The 20,285-nt window shown below is 46.6% G+C and overlaps 3 protein-coding genes across 7 annotated transcripts; all 3 read left to right on the top strand.

The window, feature by feature from the left end:
• Positions 2,618-8,822, top strand: LOC8059855. Of its 4 annotated transcripts, none has more exons than XM_021451691.1 (12): positions 2,618-2,918; positions 3,341-3,532; positions 3,791-3,991; positions 4,072-4,161; positions 4,391-4,465; positions 4,553-4,720; positions 6,738-7,025; positions 7,140-7,426; positions 7,511-7,673; positions 7,776-8,122; positions 8,209-8,274; positions 8,354-8,822. In XM_021451691.1, exons 1-12 carry the CDS (start codon positions 2,745-2,747, stop codon positions 8,385-8,387), a joined length of 2,085 nt encoding a protein of 694 aa, XP_021307366.1. In that variant the 5' UTR covers positions 2,618-2,744; the 3' UTR covers positions 8,388-8,822. The 4 variants fall into 4 exon arrangements, with proteins under 4 accessions (XP_021307366.1, XP_002465817.2, XP_021307365.1 ...); XM_002465772.2 differs by having other exon boundaries at positions 2,619-2,918; positions 6,738-7,046; XM_021451690.1 differs by having other exon boundaries at positions 2,620-2,918; positions 6,738-7,055.
• On the top strand, positions 9,114-13,544 carry LOC8082150 (uncharacterized mitochondrial protein ymf11). The gene is made up of 3 exons (XM_002465773.2): positions 9,114-12,238; positions 12,868-13,094; positions 13,187-13,544. Exon 1 carries the CDS (start codon positions 9,272-9,274, stop codon positions 11,489-11,491), a length of 2,220 nt encoding a protein of 739 aa, XP_002465818.1. The 5' UTR covers positions 9,114-9,271; the 3' UTR covers positions 11,492-12,238; positions 12,868-13,094; positions 13,187-13,544.
• LOC8082151 (protein IQ-DOMAIN 1) lies at positions 16,030-18,141 on the top strand. Of its 2 annotated transcripts, none has more exons than XM_021459719.1 (5): positions 16,030-16,266; positions 16,383-16,815; positions 16,939-17,175; positions 17,256-17,831; positions 17,938-18,141. In XM_021459719.1, exons 2-5 carry the CDS (start codon positions 16,399-16,401, stop codon positions 17,956-17,958), a joined length of 1,251 nt encoding a protein of 416 aa, XP_021315394.1. In that variant the 5' UTR covers positions 16,030-16,266; positions 16,383-16,398; the 3' UTR covers positions 17,959-18,141. The 2 variants fall into 2 exon arrangements, with proteins under 2 accessions (XP_021315394.1, XP_002465819.2); XM_002465774.2 differs by having other exon boundaries at positions 16,030-16,247.

Below are 20,285 nucleotides of genomic sequence, written 5' to 3' on the forward strand. Positions count from 1 at the left end.
CACGGAAGCAACGCGGTTGCATTTGGGCCTTGTTTACTTCCAAAATTTTTTACAAAATAGGAATAGTAGCACTTTCGTTTGTATTTGACAAATATTGTCCAATTATAGACTAACTAGGTTCAAAAGATTCGTCTTGTCAATTTCGACCAAACTGTGTAATTTATTTTTATTTTCATCTATATTTAATACTCCATGCATATGTCTAAAGATTTGATGTGATAGGGAATCTGAAAAATTTTGCAAAATTTTTGGGAACTAAACAAGGCCTTGATTGAGATTGGATCGTCGCCACCTGTACGCCTTCAAAATGGAGTTAGCAATCAACTCATCGCCAGATGGCCTCATCTTCCATGGGAACACGCTCGAGTATGCGTCTCCCGTGACAAGGACTCTTTGCAGCAAGGGCAATATGCATATACCATCATTTCACCACGTCTCGGACACGTTTTTTAGAGGAGAAACGGGAGGGGCAATCCTCTACTGGCCAAAATGTTTTTGGATTTTTTAGACCGATTTGACACGGCTCCACTTCATCAGTGAATCTGTTTTTTGGACTTCAGCTCCATGAACAGCTCTATCGGTGGAGCTGGAGCCATTTTGTTAAACCGTTTGGCAAAACAACTCTTTCCTTAAAATGTGCTCTCACACAACGCCACGTAGGATGAGGTGAAACCGGGAGAAGCCACTATTTTTGGCTCCTTCACACCCAAAACTCTATGAGAGCATGTTTTCAGAGGCTTCATTGGTAGAGCCATTCTATTTTACCCCGTTTGGCACAAAACAGCTCCAAACGGCTCCTGAAGTCGTTGGAGAAGCCATGCCAAATAGGGCCTTATTTGACAAACATTATCTAGTTATGAAGTAAGTTAAAAGATTCATCTCGTGATTTATAAAAAAACAATTACAAAAAGAGGTTTGAGAAAACGGGCTGAAATCCGGATCGCGAGAAAAGAAAGAGGTTTGAGCGCAAGCCACTACTGGGTTTATATTGGTTCACTGGTTATGTCATTACGAGTATTTGCGTAAAAAATTATAGTTGAAAGTAATGTTGACTGATTTATTGTGAAAGTAAACACTGCTGGCTAATAGAAAAAAACAATTTATAAGACAAACGAACGGAGGCTACATGTGCCTCTTCCATGTGCAGACACATGTTCTCGAAACATGGCAGGCGTCGTAAGGCCTTGTTCGGTTCTTGAACAGTTCCGGGCCAGGATCAAGTGGATCTACTTTTTTCACTCGGTCCATGACTGGATGGTAGGAGGTCTGGTTTCATTTTAGGCCGTGGAGATTAGAAAAAGAGAAGTTAGTTTTAATTTCGAGTTAGTTTTCATTCTAGACCGATTTTTTTCCTAAAAAAATGTATATTTTAGTTTTCATCCAGATTGAAAATGGGCTAGAGTAATCCACTCGAAATGAGCCCGGAAATGGGTCAATACGGTAGAAACGAACCAGGCCTAAGTAAGTACACTTGCATCCTATGCTGGTGGATCAACGACCAAGGATCAGTATCGAGAGTAGGAGAAAAATTGGGAGTAGTTTTACTCCCCGGATCGTGTTTGCTACAAAGTAATCTTGAATTACGGAAAATTTTACACTTAGAATTTTTGTTAAAGAGTCTTCGAACTCTAAAACTAGATATTACACCAATTATTAAAACCGCATATGCACTTGAATTTACTAATAGGTATGTATATAATATGTATTTGTATCCGTATCTGCTCTACCTAATGTTCAGAGATTTTTGCTCATTAGCATGAGAAGAAAACTTTCAATACATGCCTCTTTCCACACATATCTCTTTATGGGTAAACAAAACTTTTCATACATATCTTTTTTTTGGTAAAAACCACTAAATACTATAATCTTGGATACTTATTAACTTCCCTAGCTAACACCGATAATGTTGTTGCTCAAGCTCCCTTATAATTTGTGAGACTCTCTAAGCTTTTGCTAACCATCTCTTTGCCTGTCGAACAGAAAACCAATACTTTCGTCCTTACCTGACCTATGACAACCGCCACTACTTTTATCCCTTACCCGATCCACAACGGGTTGTCCTTTACTGCCTAAGCCAATATTTTTTCTGCCACCTTATCTCATTGCTCTGCATCCGCCACAAATACATGCTAGATGTCGCCACAACCATCCTTTGAGGCCCGCTAGCTACAAAGAAATGTGTACTCCCAACCATAACACGATCAGGCACAGGTATAACCTAGGATGCAACATGCCTTTGCTCATTTCTCTTATTTTTTTTTTCTCTTCTCTTCCTGGTTTCTTCCTTCTTAAAAGACTGAAAAAAAAATGTTCAGAGAAAGCCTTCATTGTGCAAGAGGCAAAAGGGATGGCTTGAACTTTGTCCACCCCCGCCATTGGATCAACATGTATGTAACATTAAATCTGTATAATCTAAAAATATGAAGTCTCGAGAGAAAATCAAGTGTAAGATTGAAATGCTACTGCATTTTCTTTTTCATATATATTTTTATCTATCTTCTTTGTAAAAGACAAACGACTATCTCTATTTTTTTCTATAAAAAAGAGAAGAAAACTAAGGAGTAGGACATTACCTTCGTCCGATCCGGCGAACATGAGCAGCGCAACCCAAAAACCGACGGCTCCAGATCTCCACCACACCGCCACACCTCATCAGCCAACAAACCGTTAACGGACGGACCCCGAGCAGGCGCGCCGAACGACGGCAGAGGCAAAACCCTCGCCTGCCTCTGCCTCAGTGAGGGATGGCGGCGCCGGAATCGGAATGCGGCGGGACTGACGGCTACCGCGACCTCCGCGGCGTGCGCGTCGAGCTGGACCCTGGAACGGCCCGGGTCGGCGGGGGAGGAGGCTTCGCCGTCTCCTTCTGGCTCTACCTGTCCAGCTCCGCCAGGCCGTCCTCGGTGATCCTCCGCCAGGTTGGATGGATTCCTCTCTCCTTCAGAGTTATTGTAGGTGGTTTCCAGGGGATTGTTTCTGTACGAATTGTTTTTGTTTCTGGGATGGGTACTGGAAGAGAGCAACGATGCGCGCTGCTTTTGCTGTCACGGATTCTGTTTTGATCGTTCGATTTAGGTGTTAAATGCTGTCATATCCTCCAAATCACTCGGCTAATACGAGACCCGGGCTGTCCTTGTTGCAGCATTCGCAGCACAGCAAAAATCCTAGTAGTCCGTACTCGATTCCACTATGTCTTCGTTTGATGAAATTTCGTGTTTCTTGATACGGTTTCAGGGAATACATTATCGTTAGAAAAGGTGAAGGGTAGTTTTGCTAGGTTTCCTTGTGAAGTTTCACCATCAGAACTGGTGCTGATCGATTTGATTTGTTGATTGTGCAGATCGCTGCGGGAGATGACAATAAGTTGCCGTTTCTTGCTTTAGGTGAAGGAAACAAACTGCTGCTCTTCCCGTTGATGAGGCTGCACAGAGAAGCTCCTGGTCCTGCTAGTTCCTACCCATGGACTCACACAACCAAACTATCATCTACGAGTCAATGCCCTCTTGAGAAATGGTTCCACATTGGGTGCGAGGTGTGATAACCGTAGTCATACCCCCTTATCGAATACCCTTGCATTTGTAGCCCCCAAATGAAAGTACAAATTGCAACATGCTTGACACTTTCCCCTGCTTTTATTTCTTTTGCGTTTGTGTGCACCTCTATTTTTTAGAAAAAAAACATAAGCGTCCATCAAGAGCTTTGTTTCCTGGTATCTCCACATGTTAGTGTATCCTCCACATTTTGTCAAAGTGGTGGTTTTATAACATTGGTTTCTACCTACCTGTGTCAGGTTACTGAAAATGTTATGCGTCTTCACCTTGATGGTTCCCTAACTGCTGAGGCCTCCGTTTGTTCACTATTTGATGGGCCAGAAAGTCAGGATGATGCAAACCAAATTAGCTTAGTTGGAAGTGATGGCAAGCTTGAAGGCTATATCTATAATATTGAGGTTTCATCTGTACTAGGAAATATAAAGGAACAATACACAAAGGTGATTCATCTAAGCTAATGGCATGGCAGATTTTGTGTCTTTGTAATTGCAGCCTTTGTGATATTTTCATGGAATTGCAGAACCCACCTTTTAAGTTGTCTATTGACTACTCATGCTCCGATGGAATCGAAGAGGGTGGTGACGGCATTTGGAACATTGTTGGTGGGAAGGTGAACAAAGATGCTGTCATGCCATAACTCATACGTGATGGCAGAATTCTGTGTTTCAGTATTTTTTTGGGAGAGGATAATTTCAGTAAAAGATGGCATGTAAAAGGCAACCTGAGAAATTGCACTTGAGTTGGAAAAAATAGTAGCAGCAAATATTTACTTGTATCATATCATGGATTAAATCAAAATAACCATGGGCTACCCTAATTATGGAAATTTATTGATGCAGGCATCTTGCCGGAGAAACTTCATTTTGGAAGTAGTACTAACCAACGCTTTTGGTGCACCTGTGAAGGATAAAGAGGTTCATTTTTTTTTGGCTTATTTTAAATCTAATCATACTGATTTATTTGTTTGTATAGTGTTCTTACAAACTTTATACATCTTCTAGGTCGTTGCTTCACTTGTCTATGCTGATGATGGAACAGTAGTTGCAAAGTCAAGGGATGATTCTGAGCCTCCTTTGCTTATTACTTGCGATGGACTTGAATACGCAGCTATAACCAGGCCTCTACCAATTATTCGTGGACGAGCACTATTTAAACTCAAGATATCGCAGGTGAGTTTCTCCATATGTAGATCTTCCTTATTATGTATATGGCTTTAGTTTGCATTGGACACAAAACTGAATTACTTGTCACTGTCTGCCTGTCTCTCTGATGTGGAGCATGAGTTATTTGTCTTTCATGTGTTGCTATTGGAAGCATATTTTTTAATGTTTCTCTCAGTAGTGCTGTAGCCTAGCAGAGGCTGCAGCTGCTTGCTATGTTTGGCTGTTGTGGCATGTATGTGTAACGCACCCCATTGCAACTACTTATGCTGCATGAAGATGGCGCCTTCCTCTGTGCGAATGAATTTGGAAGGCATATTTGGAAAGATTTTTTTCCCTTTCAAACTCCATCTTAATGACTTCCATAACTTTCTTCTTTTGAGGGGCTGTGGGTGCAGTTGAAGCGATGAAGAGGCTTTGAGTATATCATAATTATAAGGCATTTTGGTGTTCTCTTATATTTGTTTTATGCATTTGGATTGATCCCCCCTTTGTATTTTGAAAAAAAATCTGCTTTGTGTAGACTGCCTATTTATTATTTATGGACTGAACATCCAAATGCTGGCAGTTCACTCCTGGCACTGCAATTTCTAGAAATAGATATGCAATGACACTCATGTATGAGCTATCATTTTAAATAACTTGCCTTGCTTCTTTTTTATGTTTGTCGAAAGAGGGGGTTTGTCCACTCTTGATTTATTTATTTATTTATTTATTTTGCGAGTAGCTGGGTACGATCCCGGTTGGGTTGGTTCTCACTAGGAGCCCCTACTAACCGCCCTAGGGCAGTTATATGTTGCTGTGTTGGTGTCGGTGTTGAATGATCACCAAAACCTTCCATGAAGCCAAGCTTGGAACCACAATGTGGATTCCATTCCTGTCTCTCTAGCCAATAAAGTGTGACCAACTGACCATACCGATGTTGCAGTGCATATATGCTCCCCATGAACCTCGGGAGGCATAGGCGATAAAACCGGTACACGCCATGCCATCACTGGCAGTGGCAACATGCTCTCCACAAACCGCAGTTGCAATTTCGCTGAAGAAAAAACTTGTCGCAACATTGCCTCCTTTTCACAGTAAGTGATGCTTTAGGCTTGGGCACAAGAATAAGGATGGAAATAGAATGATCATCCTACCCTATTAATTCCCTCTCAAGTTTGCATTTATAATCTCAAAGGTACAAACTCACTCTACAGTGTGTTTCTATGTAGGGGCAGGATTGGATAAAATGGGGCAAGGTTGCCTTGGAATTGTAGACAACAAGTAATTTGAAAATAATAGCAGCTAAAGCAACAAATAAAGGGAGGCTGTAACTTTCTTCCAAATTTCCAAATAAAGCTCCTCACTAAACCCCCCCCCCCCTCCCCCCCGACACACACGCACACACACACACAACACCCCAGCCACACGCACACACACGATACACAAACCACCCCTAAAAGAAAACTTAACCAAGTAGGAAACCTACACACAAGACACATACCACCACCCCTGACCCCTGGAAGAATACTTGATCAAGTAGAAACCCAAGACAACAGCAAACAACCACAAAAACAAGCGGCCCTGGCCCATCTGAACTGACCCGGCAGGCAACTCTAGCCCATTATGATACGGTTTAGGCCATTACAGCACACAGGCATAACTGTTGGACAGTTAGCACTAGTCAATGGCATGTGAAAAGATTAAAATAAAATGGCCATACGGCATATCTAGTACGGACACTAATACTACATACGAACTACTTCTGTAAATTTGATTTGTGTGCAATTTAAAACCTTTTGAATCTCGAGTGTAAATTTGTCTGCTAATGAAAGCTTAAATGTTATGCAATACCAGTTCCTGTTCTTAGCCCTCCAGCTGCACATACTCATAACAGCAGCCACAATCTAGGGATGCTCATATCCAACAAAGTTGGGCTGTAGCACACCATGTAAAACACGAAGTGTATCATTACATTTCTTTGAAGTTATGCTGGTAGTTGCTTGTTTCTTGTCCATAATAACGCAGTGTCTGATTGTTCCAGCTCTCTTCCAAATGTGACAATAAGCTCTTTCGTATTCAATTCTCTACACTTCACATGCAAAGATATCCTTTCCTGGAAGCATATTCCAAACCGATTCGTTGTATATCTCGAAGCCGCACTGTCCACCCCTTGGGTCCTGGAAAGCGGGCGAGTTCTGCAACAGTAGATGAAACTGACTTGCTCAATAATGGCCAAGGGTTTGTTAGTGCTGACAAAGTAAATGGTCGTGAACATTCAATGTGTCTGGATGCACCCATGTTTCCCAAGATAGAAGGTGGAATGGTGAAGGTAGTAGAGGCCCACAAAATGGTATCACAAGTAATGAATTAGCTAGCCTACTTACTTTGTCAAGTTATGCTTAATTTGTGACTTCTTGATTTGATAATCATTATCCGTTTACAGAATAAAAATGCCAGAAAGGTGGTGGTAAGCAAAGAAGCACAGAATGTCATGAGGACTGACTCTTCAACATCCAACTATGACAGTTTTGATTCAGGAAGTTCTTGGAGTGGATCAGATGGAGATGATGGTATTGAAACCTTTTCAGATGCTGTGGTTTTCAGGTACTGTCTAGACAGCACATACGACCGGTTAAAGTTTCTTAGAGGTGCAGCTCCTACTGTTAACAAAGATGACTTGGTAAAACTTGCAGACCAAGTCTCATTGTATAGTGGATGCTCCCACCACAGGTAATTGAACTCTTGTATCTTGATAAAATTTTCCTCTCTCCTTGTATTATTGACAGTAATTTGCAATTTATTTTTCTCTTCTAGAAATCAAATATTAATGTCGAAGCGATTACTCAGAGAGGGTGCTGACACTTGGAACATGATCTCAAAGAACAATGAACGTGCTCTTTGGTCATCTGCCATTCCTGAGATCATAACAAAATTTACGAACATTGCCCATTCTGTGAGTAGGGGTTTGTCAGAGCAGGTAGAATTTCTTTACATGACCTCAGTACCTTAACTCTCAGCCTCAGGGTTGTATACTTTTTGTACGATGCAATGTTTAATTGCATAGTATTCACTGTTTCAGGATGTTGAGGTTTTAAGAGGCATTGCTGGTTGTGGTGAGGATATAGGAAGAGATGAATTTGATAGGCTATGGTACTGGTTGTACCCAGTGGCTGTTTCATTGTCGAGAGAGAATATTAAAAAGCTGTGGGATTGCACAACACCTAGATGGATAGAGGGCTTGATTACAATAGAAGAAGCTGAGAATGCACTAAGAAGTTCCAGGGAACTGTTAAAGGAGCCAGGAACATTTGTTCTCAGATTTCCTACCACCCGAAGCTGGCCACATCCAGATGCTGGATGCCTAGTTGTCACTTACATTGGCTCTGACAACTCAATTCATCATAGGCTACTCTCTCTTGATTCCAGGTGTGCTACTATTGGCATGTTGCCCCCGTCCTCTAAATCTTTTGGCAACGAAATTTCTGAACCTTGCTCTTTTCTACTGCTAACAGTGATGCTAGTGCTGAGAACCTGCAAGATTTGCTGCTCCAGGAACCTGAACTATCCCAATTGGGCAGGTAAAGCATTATAGACTCCTATCACAGGCAGCGTTCCTTTCAGTACTTGCTAACTGGTTAGACTTGCATTCAAATGCAGGGTTGATCGGCTCCCAACCGCCATCCGGAGATGACCAAGGATTCAAACTGTTAAACTTGCATGCGAAAGCAGGATTAGGATGCTATATTGCTATGGGCCACGAGAAGAGAGGGTCACCAGCAGCTCAACGCATCCAAGTTCATTGCCATCCAGGAGACCAAGCATAGCCCATAACACCTGTTGCGGTTGTTACCATGTACAAGTTGTAAATTGGTTCCCTTCTTTGTACAAAGAAAGGACGCTTTGCCATGTTAGGCCTTGTTTGGACACCCATGTGTCCACCTTAATATATAGGCGTTGGAGTGGTTAGTTGTGGAATTTAAACTAAATTCCACACCAAATCACTCTAACAATACACATGGATTGAGATAAATACACAGACGTCCAAACCAAGTCCTTAGTGAGATCTAGTCTAGTTGCTTCATAAACCAAAACCAACCATTATGTGTTTCGCAAAAAAGGAAAAAAAGAGAAAAAAAGTTATAATGTGCCTCGAAACTGGAGGATTTCTCAGTGGCTCTTAAACACATTATACGTAAACTGATGATGATGATTGATCATTTGATCTGCAAGCTATTTTTGGGTTCCTCTTCAACCTCCTATTTGAGCCCAGAGCAGAGCAGCATAAGCCTAGTAGGCTAACGAAACTATTAGCCCATGTCATTTTGAGGGCAAAACCATTGGGCCGGCCACTGTCAAAGCCCAAAATCACGCTACATTCTCCCCCACTGGCCGCGGGCCGCATCCGGGGGCGCTGGCGCTCCGCATCCCCTCCCCGCCGCAACTCAGCCGCGCCGCCGTCGCCGTGCACGCACCAGCGCCACCACTTCGGCGCTTCCCTATCAGACCGACAAACAAGGCCAAAACCCCACGACGACGCCGGCCACGGCCACCGCGAGGGTTTTTTAGCCTCCTCCGATGCCGCCGCCTCGCCGCGCGCTTCTCACCTCCCTCCTCCGCCTCCGCTCCTTCTCCTCCATTGCTTATCCCCATCCCCACCCACCCGCGCCCCCGCGGCGCCACCAGTTCGTCGCCGACCCTACCACCTCCACAAGCCGTGGCGTCATCGGGGGCATCGGTGGCGGGAGCGGGAACCCCTTGGACCCAACGCAGCTCCTCCGTGACGACCCGGTGGCAATCACCGCTTCCCTTTGGGTATCCTCCTTCCGCGCCGCCGCCGCCGCCTCCGGCTCCGGCTCTTGTACCTCCGCACCGCCGCAATCGCTCACCCCCTTCCTCTCGCGCCTGGAGCTGTGGGTGCTCGCCTACCAGAAGGCATACGCTGACGAGACCGGCTCCTACCTGCCGCGCTCCTCCATCCCGGCCTCCACGCTCACCTCCCTCCTCACGCTCCGCAACGCCGTACTCGACGCCCGCTTCCGCTTCGGCAACCGCCTCACCCCCTTCCTCCAGTCCCCGCGCGCCGCCAACGCGCCGGACCCCGCCACCCTCTCCAAGCGCAAGCTCCGCGCCCTCCTCACAACCCCCGGCCCACCGCCCTTCCAGGACCGCGTCGTGCAGGAGCTGCTCCTACTCCTGCTCGAGCCCGTCTACGAAGCCAGGTTCTCGCCAAAGTCCTTCGCCTTCCGCCCCGGTCGATCCCCGCATGCCGCGATCCGCACCATCCGCCGCAGCTTTGCGCCATACCTCTGGTATATCAAGGGCGACCTCTCCCCACTCCTGCACTCGCCTGATCCTGCGCTTGTGGTCGGCGCGCTTATCCGTGATGTGCGTGATAAAAAGGTGGTGGATTTGATCCGTTCGGCGCTGCTCACCCCGGTGGTGACCGCAAGTGATGATGCTGCAGCGAAGAAGAAGAAGACGAAGAGGAAGTACCAGAAGAAGAAGGTGCTGCCAGAGGGGGAGCCGAAGCCTGACCCTTACTGGCTGCAGACGTTCTTTGGGTTTGCACCAGAGGAGGCCCAGACACAGCCTGATTGGGGCCACTGTGGGGTGTTGAGCCCGTTGCTTGCCAATGTGTGCCTGGATGAGCTTGATAAGTGGATCGAAGAGAAGATTAAGGAGCTTTACAAGCCATCCAAGTTGGATGTTGTGGGAGGGGATGATGGTATTGAGCAGGGTAACACATCATGGCCGGAGTTTGTTCCCACGAGTGGCCCTGACAAGACAAGGAAGGTGGACTACATTCGATATGGTGGACATTTCTTAATCGGTGTGAGGGGGCCAAGAGCCGATGCGGCGGTGCTTCGGAAGCAGCTAGTTGAGTTTTGTGATCAGCGATTCAGGATCAAACTTGATAATGAGAGCCTCCCTATTGAGCACATCACAAAAGGAGTCATGTTCCTTGACCATGTGTTGTGCCGTCGAGTTGTCTACCCAACGCTGCGTTACACTGCTACAGGAGGCAAGATCATTAGTGAGAAGGGAGTTGGTACACTGCTCTCGGTGACAGCTAGTCTGAAGCAGTGTATCAAACAGTTTCGGAAGCTCGAGTTTTTGAAAGGTGACCGTGAACCAGATCCACAACCATGCTTCCGTATGTTCCACGCCACACAGGCTCACACAAATTCTCAGATGAATAAGCTTTTACTGACGATGGCAGAGTGGTATCGCTATGCTGATAACCGCAAGAAAGTTGTCAACTTCTGCTCTTACATTATAAGGGGGTCCCTGGCAAAATTATATGCTGCCAAGTACAAGCTGCGGTCAAGGGCAAAGGTCTATAAGATTGCGTCAAGAAATCTTAGTCGGCCATTGAAGGATAAGAAAGGGCAGTCGCCAGAGTATCACAATTTGCTGAGAATGGGCCTTGTGGATTCGATTGATGGTCTTCAGTATACAAGGATGTCGATGGTTCCTGATCCTGATTACACGCCGTTACCAAGTGGATGGCGGCCAGACCATGAGAGGATTTTGCTGGAGTATATAAAGCTCACAGATCAACAGACATTGGAAGAGCAGCGAAACTGCATTAGAGAGGAGGGGCTAATAACACCACAGGACTATATTTCGATGCTTGTATGGGGCTACAAGAAAAATGCTGTTTTACTTCCTTCAAAAGTGAGTGATGCCCAAGGATCCACAGAGGACCTGGGTTCAGATACTGATGAATTGGATGAAAAAGAGCTAGGAAATGAGGGCAATCAAAGTTTCCCAAAGCTTGCTGAAATGTCATGATGACTATTGGTGAACTCTGTAGTGTTCCCAAGGGGCTTTTGACTCATTGACTGGATGGTTGCTCCATGACTGTGAACACACGAAACCAACTGCTAGCTCTTTGCTGACTGCTTTGTGGTGGCCTAAGCAGAGGACTACATGTTTCATGAGATCACAACTCAGCCGCTGCTTCGGTCAAGTCTGTTCCTTAATGTTGAGTGCCATGGTGAATAGTGTCCACGGTGCTCGAACATGCGGTTCGACACAGCATGGCATTTCTGGGAACTAGTGGAGATCTTATGTTGGTGTCAAATTGTGTGCCACCTGGAGTGCGTTCCTCATATATCAAGCCTGAATGTTTGGTGAGACTTTACATCTTTGTTGACTGCTTCATGGTGGCCTAAGCAGATGACTTTTTCCTGCTCAGTGACAGTGAGATGGCAATTGTGCCTCTGCATTGGTCAAGTATGTTCCTTAATGCTGAGGGTGATGGTGAATACTGTCAGTGGTGCTCAAACATAAGCTTTGACACAGCATGGCATTTCAGGGAACTAGTGGAGATCTCATGGTTTCAAATTGTGTGGTACATGCAGGGCTAGCTCCTCATATATCAAGCCTGATGTTTACCGAGACTTTAGATGCATTTGAAAGCATAGAAAAAAAACAGTGTTTACACATTCCATCCAACGTCCTGCTTGTGCAAATTGTTATCTGTATAATCTTTCACTGAAGAGTAAAAACAGCCCGAAGTTCATGATGAGCCTTAAGGTGTGTTGAGAACCCTAATTGCTTATATTGTATGTAGTTAGATTGTGTCTGGTTGTTCACTTATGCATTTTTTGTCAGTTGTTTATGTCCAGCTTAAATGTTTTAGTCAACAGTAAGTAAGCTGTTAGGTATAATTTTGTTTGCTCAAGTCTCCTGTTTGCTGATAGTTCAGTAAATTGTACTGTTCTAAGGTTACTTGTTGCAAGCCATATTTCAATTTGCTAAACATGGTTTATAAAAAAAAATACTGAATGTGTTTTACTAGAACAAACTCTGCAGGTACGGGCCATATTCCTTTTAGTGTTTGCACAATAGCTGAAGTGCATAATATCAGCTGTATGAGGTCATGATTAATGCATATTATATTCTATTGAGTAAAATAAAAGCAGACCCGAAACTTTTTTCTGTTATATTATTCAGGTACCTGGACTCTCAAAATACATTTTTAGGTGTCCAAACTTGTTTTTGGGTGTCATCTAGTTCCTAAATTCTTAATTTTCCAGTGATATTATTCAGGTCCCCAAACTCTCAAAATACATTTTTAGGTGTCCAAACTAGTCCTTTGGTGTCATCTAGCACGAAGATGAAGCATCACATGCTAACATGTGGGACCGATTGTCGTGTCGTAGGGCTCATTTAGAATTGGATGAACCCTCTGGCAAGTTCTGGGACCCAAAAAGTTGGCATCATGATGCACTGATGCAGTGTTTGGTGGTAAGGGCATTTGGAGGATTCCATCACTCCCAAACTCAAGGTGGTACCTTGGTTCCTGCAAGTGCAACAATTCAAACACGCGCAATTGTCAGCTCCGAGTCGGCTGGGAATTAGGCTTGACCCACGGGAGTCATCCGGCCTGGTAGTAATCCCGGCCCATATAATTTCACGCGTTCGGTTAAGCCCGCACTGGTTTGTATCCTGATCTATCTCGTCCTTTTCCTCTCACCCCAGCCTGGGAAGAAACCAACGCCTATGTTGGTGTGGAATTTTTCCACACCCATTCTCGCACAATGTCAAAGCAGCTTGACTTGCAAGGAGAGCGGCGGGTGGCGTCCACGGGTCGAACCGGTGGCGACGACGTCAACACGCCGCACTCCCCTCTGGCATTTGTATCCTCTGGTTACCTTCGCGCCGGTAATCTTCTTTTGTATTGGTTATCGCGTTCTAGGGTTCGTAGATTTGGTTTATGCTTCTTGGACCCAGTGATTGGGGACTTGGGGGGAGGTTTCTGGCCTTCTGGGACATCATATTGCAAAGTTCATATCTAGTGCTAATCTGAAATAAAAAATAGTATGGATGTGATGATATAGATGCTCCTGTGTCTTCTAATGTTCCCTTCCTGTTCTCATGTATGTTTCTAATCAAGTGGAAAAGAAAGAATTTAGTACTTTTATTGCCAAGCCTTCTTAACCACAGATGCCACTTGACTGCTGTATGGATGGGTTGTTTGGCTGGGTGAATTGCATAATTTGTACCGAGGTATATTTGTAGGGGTGGATGTGACACAGAGAGGATACTGTTTATACGTTTGAAAAAAATGATCTTTGTTAATGCCTTGTGCACTAGTGCTGGCAATTTTTGCCCAAAGTTTTAAAAAATGCATAGACACCCTGCGTTGCTGGCATTTTGTCCGAGCGAACAATGTACTATGGAGTATGTACATGAGCAGATATGTTAATGTGCCCAGTTGTTTGACCTTACGGGGTTAACTTCTGGTCTGTATTTGTTGCCTTTCACAAAGAAATTCTGGTCTGGACTTGTTGCTGAGTCTGTTGACATTTTACAGTAAGCCAGTAACACAATATTCAACTGCGAAGTCAAGAAACAAGACCACAGTTTCAGCCTATTTGGCTTGAAACATGTTTAGAGCTACTTGTCAGTTTAGTCGTTATGGCTTCCTCACTATAGTCAGAAATTTTTATTGAGAGATGATTTCTCTGCTTCCCTCAGATAACTTGTGTTATTTGTATGGAAGCAAGGGATGGTTTTGTGGTGAGTATTATGCATCCTTTGGCGTCATTCTTGTTTACATGCTGATGGCTCAGTAATCTCTATAAATACGCCCATGATCTGCGCGCTGTGTTTTACCGAATGCTTATGTTCTGCAAGGTGTATCTCCCGAATGCTTCAATGATGTACAAGCTGTTCTTTTGATGTTTCGATGGTCTGCAAGCTGTTGTACCAGTAGATACTGCCAACTACCAGAATGGCATAACCTTGGACAGGATTAGTAGTTAGCTCAAAATCTTTGATGGTTTGTTCCCTTTTCATTCTTGTGTGCGCCTGAGATATTGCGAATGATACAATAGTGATGACAGCCATGTTCATCAGTAGCAAATTAATCTCTAACCACCGTTATTGTGTTGATCGTGCTTTATTTCTTTTCCTGATAACTTTTCAGGCCATGAAGCTAGCATGTTTGTTTTCAAGTTATGCTTTTCTTCTGTTTAACTTAAATAATCTGTTTTGTCGAAATGTGTCCTGTCCTTTGCAGTTATCCTTTTTTTTATTCAAATGAAGTGTGGTTATATGCTCTGTTGTTTGTACGACACGCATATGACACCTGAAATTCTGACAATTGTTTTGTTATGCTGGGCAATGTTTTTGAAATTTCTCTGATTTGGTTTCTCTCTCTCTCTCTCTCTCTCTCTCTCTCGTTAACTAATGATGAAACGACTATTTTTTGTTGCAGTGGAATCTGAAATTTCTCTGATTTTGTTTTACTCCGACCGGGAGAGAGAGGAAGGGGAAAGACACGTGCATTGATTGGGCCGGCGGGCTCTCAGGTTCGCGGCCGGGTCGGCTGAGCTCGTAGCTCGCTCGGGCACTGCCCCACTGGAATGGCACACAGCCCAACCACGCACTGGTCTGGTCACGCTCGGGCTTGCTCGCTCAAAGCTGGCGCGGCCACGCCAACCTCCAGCGCTCGCCGGCGCGAACTACCGCCGCCGTTAGTTCGGTTCCGACTTGCAAGCCCGTACCTAGTGGCCTAACGTACCGACCGACCGACGTGAGGACCAGGTGCGTGCGAGTGTGAGGAACCTTCAGTTGCGTGCGGTTATTAAAGGCGGAGCAGGGGCAAGGCACATGCCGCGGATGCATCCAACATCATGGTGTTTCCAGGCACGTCCAGCTAGGACACCGGTACGAGACGGTACGTCCACGTCAGGCTCACAATGCAAGCATCAGCACAGCTGGGCATGCAGATGAACATGAACTCCAGCGGGCAGCGCGGGTCCGGGACTTGAATTGAACAGGGAGAACCGGGGTCCGGCCGTACCGCGCACAGGTGCCCTGTCCCCATCGCATCGCAGCTCACAACCATCAAGAACCGTTCACAGCGGTCGCACCGTCGCAGTGGAAAAACGAGAACATGTGACTGCGGTTCTCGTTCTTGGCAGCAAATCCAATCCGACACATTCCGATCCCACGCACGGCCGGGTCAATCATTCTCGAATCATTTCTTCGGCTCCAGGGCATGCATGCCAAACTTGCACGCAGCAAAGCACAGCTGCTACCTGGCTACTGCTAATGGCTGAATCTTTTGAGTCTAGTTAGTCCATAATTGGATAATATTTGTCACAAACAAACGAAACCAAAAAATTTCCTCAAAAAAGAACTCCGAGAAGAAGAGATGGATCGGAGTCGGAGCTGACATGCCAATGGATCGTCGTCACTCGCACACACCAGCTCACGCTTCGCACTGTGTCCGGGTCCGGGGACGGAGGATGCGTGAATGATTGACATGGACACGCCCACAGTTGCAATAATGCTGCCGCGTCCCCGGGTCCTGTATTAAAAAAAAAAAAAAGATTCTGACAGCCGAAAGCGCGCGAGTTGCTGCTGACTGACTGACCTGCACCTGCTCACGCCCATCATGTTCCCGGCCACCCGCTTCACGTGGCCGGCAGCTCCCCGCGGCTGACCGGAGCGTTGAGCCGGTCCTCCCCGTCGTTGCCCGCTGCCCTCCACTCTCGTCGCATCCGCCGTTCCCATTCCATTCGCATTTCAGGTAGGTCAGGTCAGGTCAGGTGGGTGCTCACCGCCGCCCGTACTATACGTTTCGACGATGATGCCGCAAATGCAATGTACATGTACACGGCCGCCCCGTCTGATGCCAGCAGCGTACTACGCGCGTTCCTTGCAGTTGCGGTGAGCGAGCAATGGGGAAGGCGGGGCGCTGGCTCCGGAGCTTCCTGTCCGGCAAGAAGGACAGGCCGCCGCAGCAGGCCGTGGAGCCACCGAAGGACAAGCGGTGGAGCTTCAGGCGCCCCCCGGCGGCGCAGGAAGGGAGGGCCGCCGAGGCTTCGTGGCGCGGTGTGCCGCAGGAGGACCAGGACCAGCACCAGGGGCCGCTTGGTTTCCCGGCGCCGGGCGTCGAGTTCGACCAGAACAAGCATGCCGTGGCGGTGGCCGTGGCGACCGCGGCCGCGGCCGACGCGGCGGTGGCCGCCGCGCACGCGGCCGCCGCCGTGGCGCGCCTGTCGTCCCGTGGTGCGTCGCGCATGCCACTGCCGCCGCCGTGCCTCGTCGAGGACGCCGCCGCCGTCAGGATCCAGGCCACCTTCAGAGGCTATCTGGTACTCCTAGTCCTACCATGCATGCATGCATTCCTTGCTTGTTTCTCAGAAAAAGAAACAGAAAAAGATTGCAGAAATAACGCGTCATGAGACATGGCCGACTCGTGTGGCGTGGCGTGGCAGGCGCGGACGGCTCTGTGCGCGCTGAGGGGCATCGTCAAGCTGCAAGCTCTGGTGCGGGGGCAGCTCGTGAGGAAGCAGGCCAACGCCACGCTCCGCTGCATGCAGGCGCTCCTCGCCGCGCAGTCCCACCTGCGGGCACAGCGCATGCTCGCGCTCCACCACCATGACCACCACCACTACCCGACGCCGCCCAGACCACGGCAGTCGCCGCAGCACCCGAGGCACCGCCGCTCCTACGTAAGCAACGACACGAAGGATCGATTAATCCATTGTCTGATCCGCTCCTGTGTCCTGATGTCAACGACGAACGAAAGCAGGAGATGGACAGGTCGTGCGAGGACAACGCCAAGATCGTGGAGGTGGACGTCGGGGAGCCCGTGCGGCGGAGCCGGAGCGCGGGCAAGGACAGGCACCCCTTCGCCGACCACCACCACTACGCCGGCCGGTGCTCGCCGGCGCCGTCGGTGGCGACGGAGCTGATGAGCCCGCGGGCGTACAGCGGCCACTTCGACGAGTTCTCGGTGGCCAACACGGCGCAGAGCAGCCCGCGGCATGAGGCGTCGGAGGCGTGCCCGGGCTACATGGCCAACACGGAGTCGTCCCGCGCCAAGGCGCGGTCCCAGAGCGCGCCCCGCCAGCGCACCGACGCGCTGGAGCGGCTGCCTAGCCGGAGGAAAGGGACGCCGCCCAGAGCCACCGCCAAGATGCAGCGCTCGTCGTCGCTGGCCGGCGCCGCGCCGCGCGGGGCCGGACACTACTCGTCCCCGTGGTCGTCGGGCGCCAGGCTCGACGTCTCCACGGCGTCGCTGAAGGACAGTGAGTGCGGCTCCACCAGCTCCGTGCTCACCGCCGCCACCGTCTACAGCCGGACGCGGTCGCTCGTCGGCTTCGAGGTGAGTGACAGTGATAAAAATAAAAGGCGCGCGACATGATCGTACTGGCTTGCTGTGACATGATCGTGACAGAGTCCTTGTCTCCTCTGCTCTGCTGCTGCTCCAGGTGCGCCGTGGCCTGTACTGAGGAGTTCGTGATCCTGGCGACCCGGCGTACGCCATGGATGGATGCTGCCTAGTTTCTGTTATTATTCTAAATGATGATCCGGGATTATTGTTCGTCGGGAGCTTCAACGACATGAAATGTTTGTGATCAGTTCGTGTGCAGTACGCCAGTTCATACTACATACAGTCGCGTTTTCAAACTGTACATTTTGTAGCCCACTTGTGATCGTTTGCACAATTGGGTACTACTAGTATAAACGTATACATGTACACAAAATGTAATAATAAGGTTTGCTTGCAAAGTGCAAACCCTCGTGGAGCATTGTTTAGCTGCGAAGAAGCAGAAGTTTATACTGGTCGCTTGTACTTATAGATGGCCATCGGGCCGTGCCGGCCCCGCCCGGCGTGCCGTGCCGTGCCTATCCCGGGCCGCGCCGTGCCGTCGTGCCGGCCGGGCCGTGCCATCACCGTGCCGTCGTGCCGGGGGTATGGCCCAAGATCGTGCCAGGCCAGTAGCAGGCCTATATTTTCTTTTTTTGTTTAGAATTAGCATGCTACATTTACTAACACGTCAATTAAGATGGATGGATGAGCCAACAGACATATATTTTTTTTTTAGAATTAAAAAGCTATATTTTTTAGTGTGCCGTTAAGCACCGGGCCGTCGGGCCGTGCCTGAGCCGTGCCACGGGCCACGGTGGCGGCCCAGGCACGGCCCGGTGCCTCGGGCCGTGCCGTGCCGTGCCCGGTAGTTGTCGGGCCGTGCCGTGCTCGGGCCGGGCCAAAATGTCGGGCCACGGGCCGGGCCAACGGGCCACGTGCTGCATGGCCAACTATACTTGTACTCTCTCTATCTCAAATTTTAAGTCATTCTAATAATCGTTATATAGTGAAAACATCATTTTAAGTTTAACCAAAATTATAAAAAAATTACAAAGATTTATGAAATCAAATAGATACACTAAGAAAATGCGCATGTTCCTTGCTAGCCATTCAGCAGTATTTTTCTCTCACAATAAATCTGCCAATAATACTTTTTGTCATTGCTTAAGAACCTTATTGATACTTAATGATTATCACAAATGTTATTATCTTATTATATTAATTTGGTCAAACTTACGATGTTTTCACTCACCTAGATTTTTGGAATGATTTATAATGTAAGATGGAGAGCGTAATGTATAACCCTAACCTGCGAGCTCACGTACAATTGACTCCCCGCGTTGTATTGAGTAGAAAAGATATTAGAATTTTCATCTTAAAGAAAGAAAAATAAAATGTTTTGGATCAAAATGGAAGTAACAAGAGCATCAAAGATTTATGATATTAAATTAGTATCATTAGATACACCATAAACTATTTTTCATAATATATTAATTTGATGTTATAAATATAGGTTTAAATAGAATAATATTTATTCAGGGATGGATAAAGTAAGTTGTAGTGCTCCCTTGCACATCGGAATTAAATTGCAGTGCAAACTGCAAAGCAAAGCAAAGTCAAATATTTATTCCCTATATATCACGAATCATTGGGAGTTAAGCACGATCAAAGTTGTGGTTGCAATGGTCCTAGTCAAAACCCTCTTTTTGGATCAAGAGGAACGAATGCTGGGAAGAAACCCATGCATAAAAGATAAAACCCAAGACTGGCTAGTGGGCCTAAGAGCAAGTATAGTAAATTGATGAAGCGGAGAAGAAATGAGAGGAGAGAGAAGAAACGAGCTGTAAATTTATTGTTAGCTTAGACTACTTTGTGGGAATATAAAAGGAGAGAATGTGATCTTTATATCGCTTTGTAGGGAATGAACCAATCACTAATATATAAATAAAAAAATATTAAGTCAATCAATCACAATTGAGACACCGATTTATCAAAACACCAGGAGAATGTCAATCAATCACAATTGACATGTGTTTCACCTTGTGCACATGTGTTAGCATATTTCCACAAATATTTTCAAGGGTTAAGTTAGCACATTAGGTCCTAAATGCATGCACATGATTAATAACACCCAGTGGCACCCGATAGACAGCTTAGTCAAAGAATTCTCCTCTTTATAGTACGGCTATCTATCCTAAATGTGATCACACCCTCTATGGTGTTTTGATCACAAAAACTAAAACCCTAAATAATACCTTTGCCTTAATCTCTATAGGATTTTTTTTTCGCTTTTTTCTTTTTCAAGTTGAGCACTTAATCACCTTGTGGTCATCACCATGATCAGGGTGCGCTAGGCTAGTCTTGTCAATGAGATCCTTATTCATAGATACATTGTTTTTATAAGACGTTCTATTTTTTTAAAATACAAAAACATCTTATAATTTGGAATAGAACGGAATGACATAA

This window comes from Sorghum bicolor, chromosome 1 (genome assembly GCF_000003195.3).
Source record: "Sorghum bicolor cultivar BTx623 chromosome 1, Sorghum_bicolor_NCBIv3, whole genome shotgun sequence".
NCBI lineage: Eukaryota > Viridiplantae > Streptophyta > Magnoliopsida > Poales > Poaceae > Sorghum > Sorghum bicolor.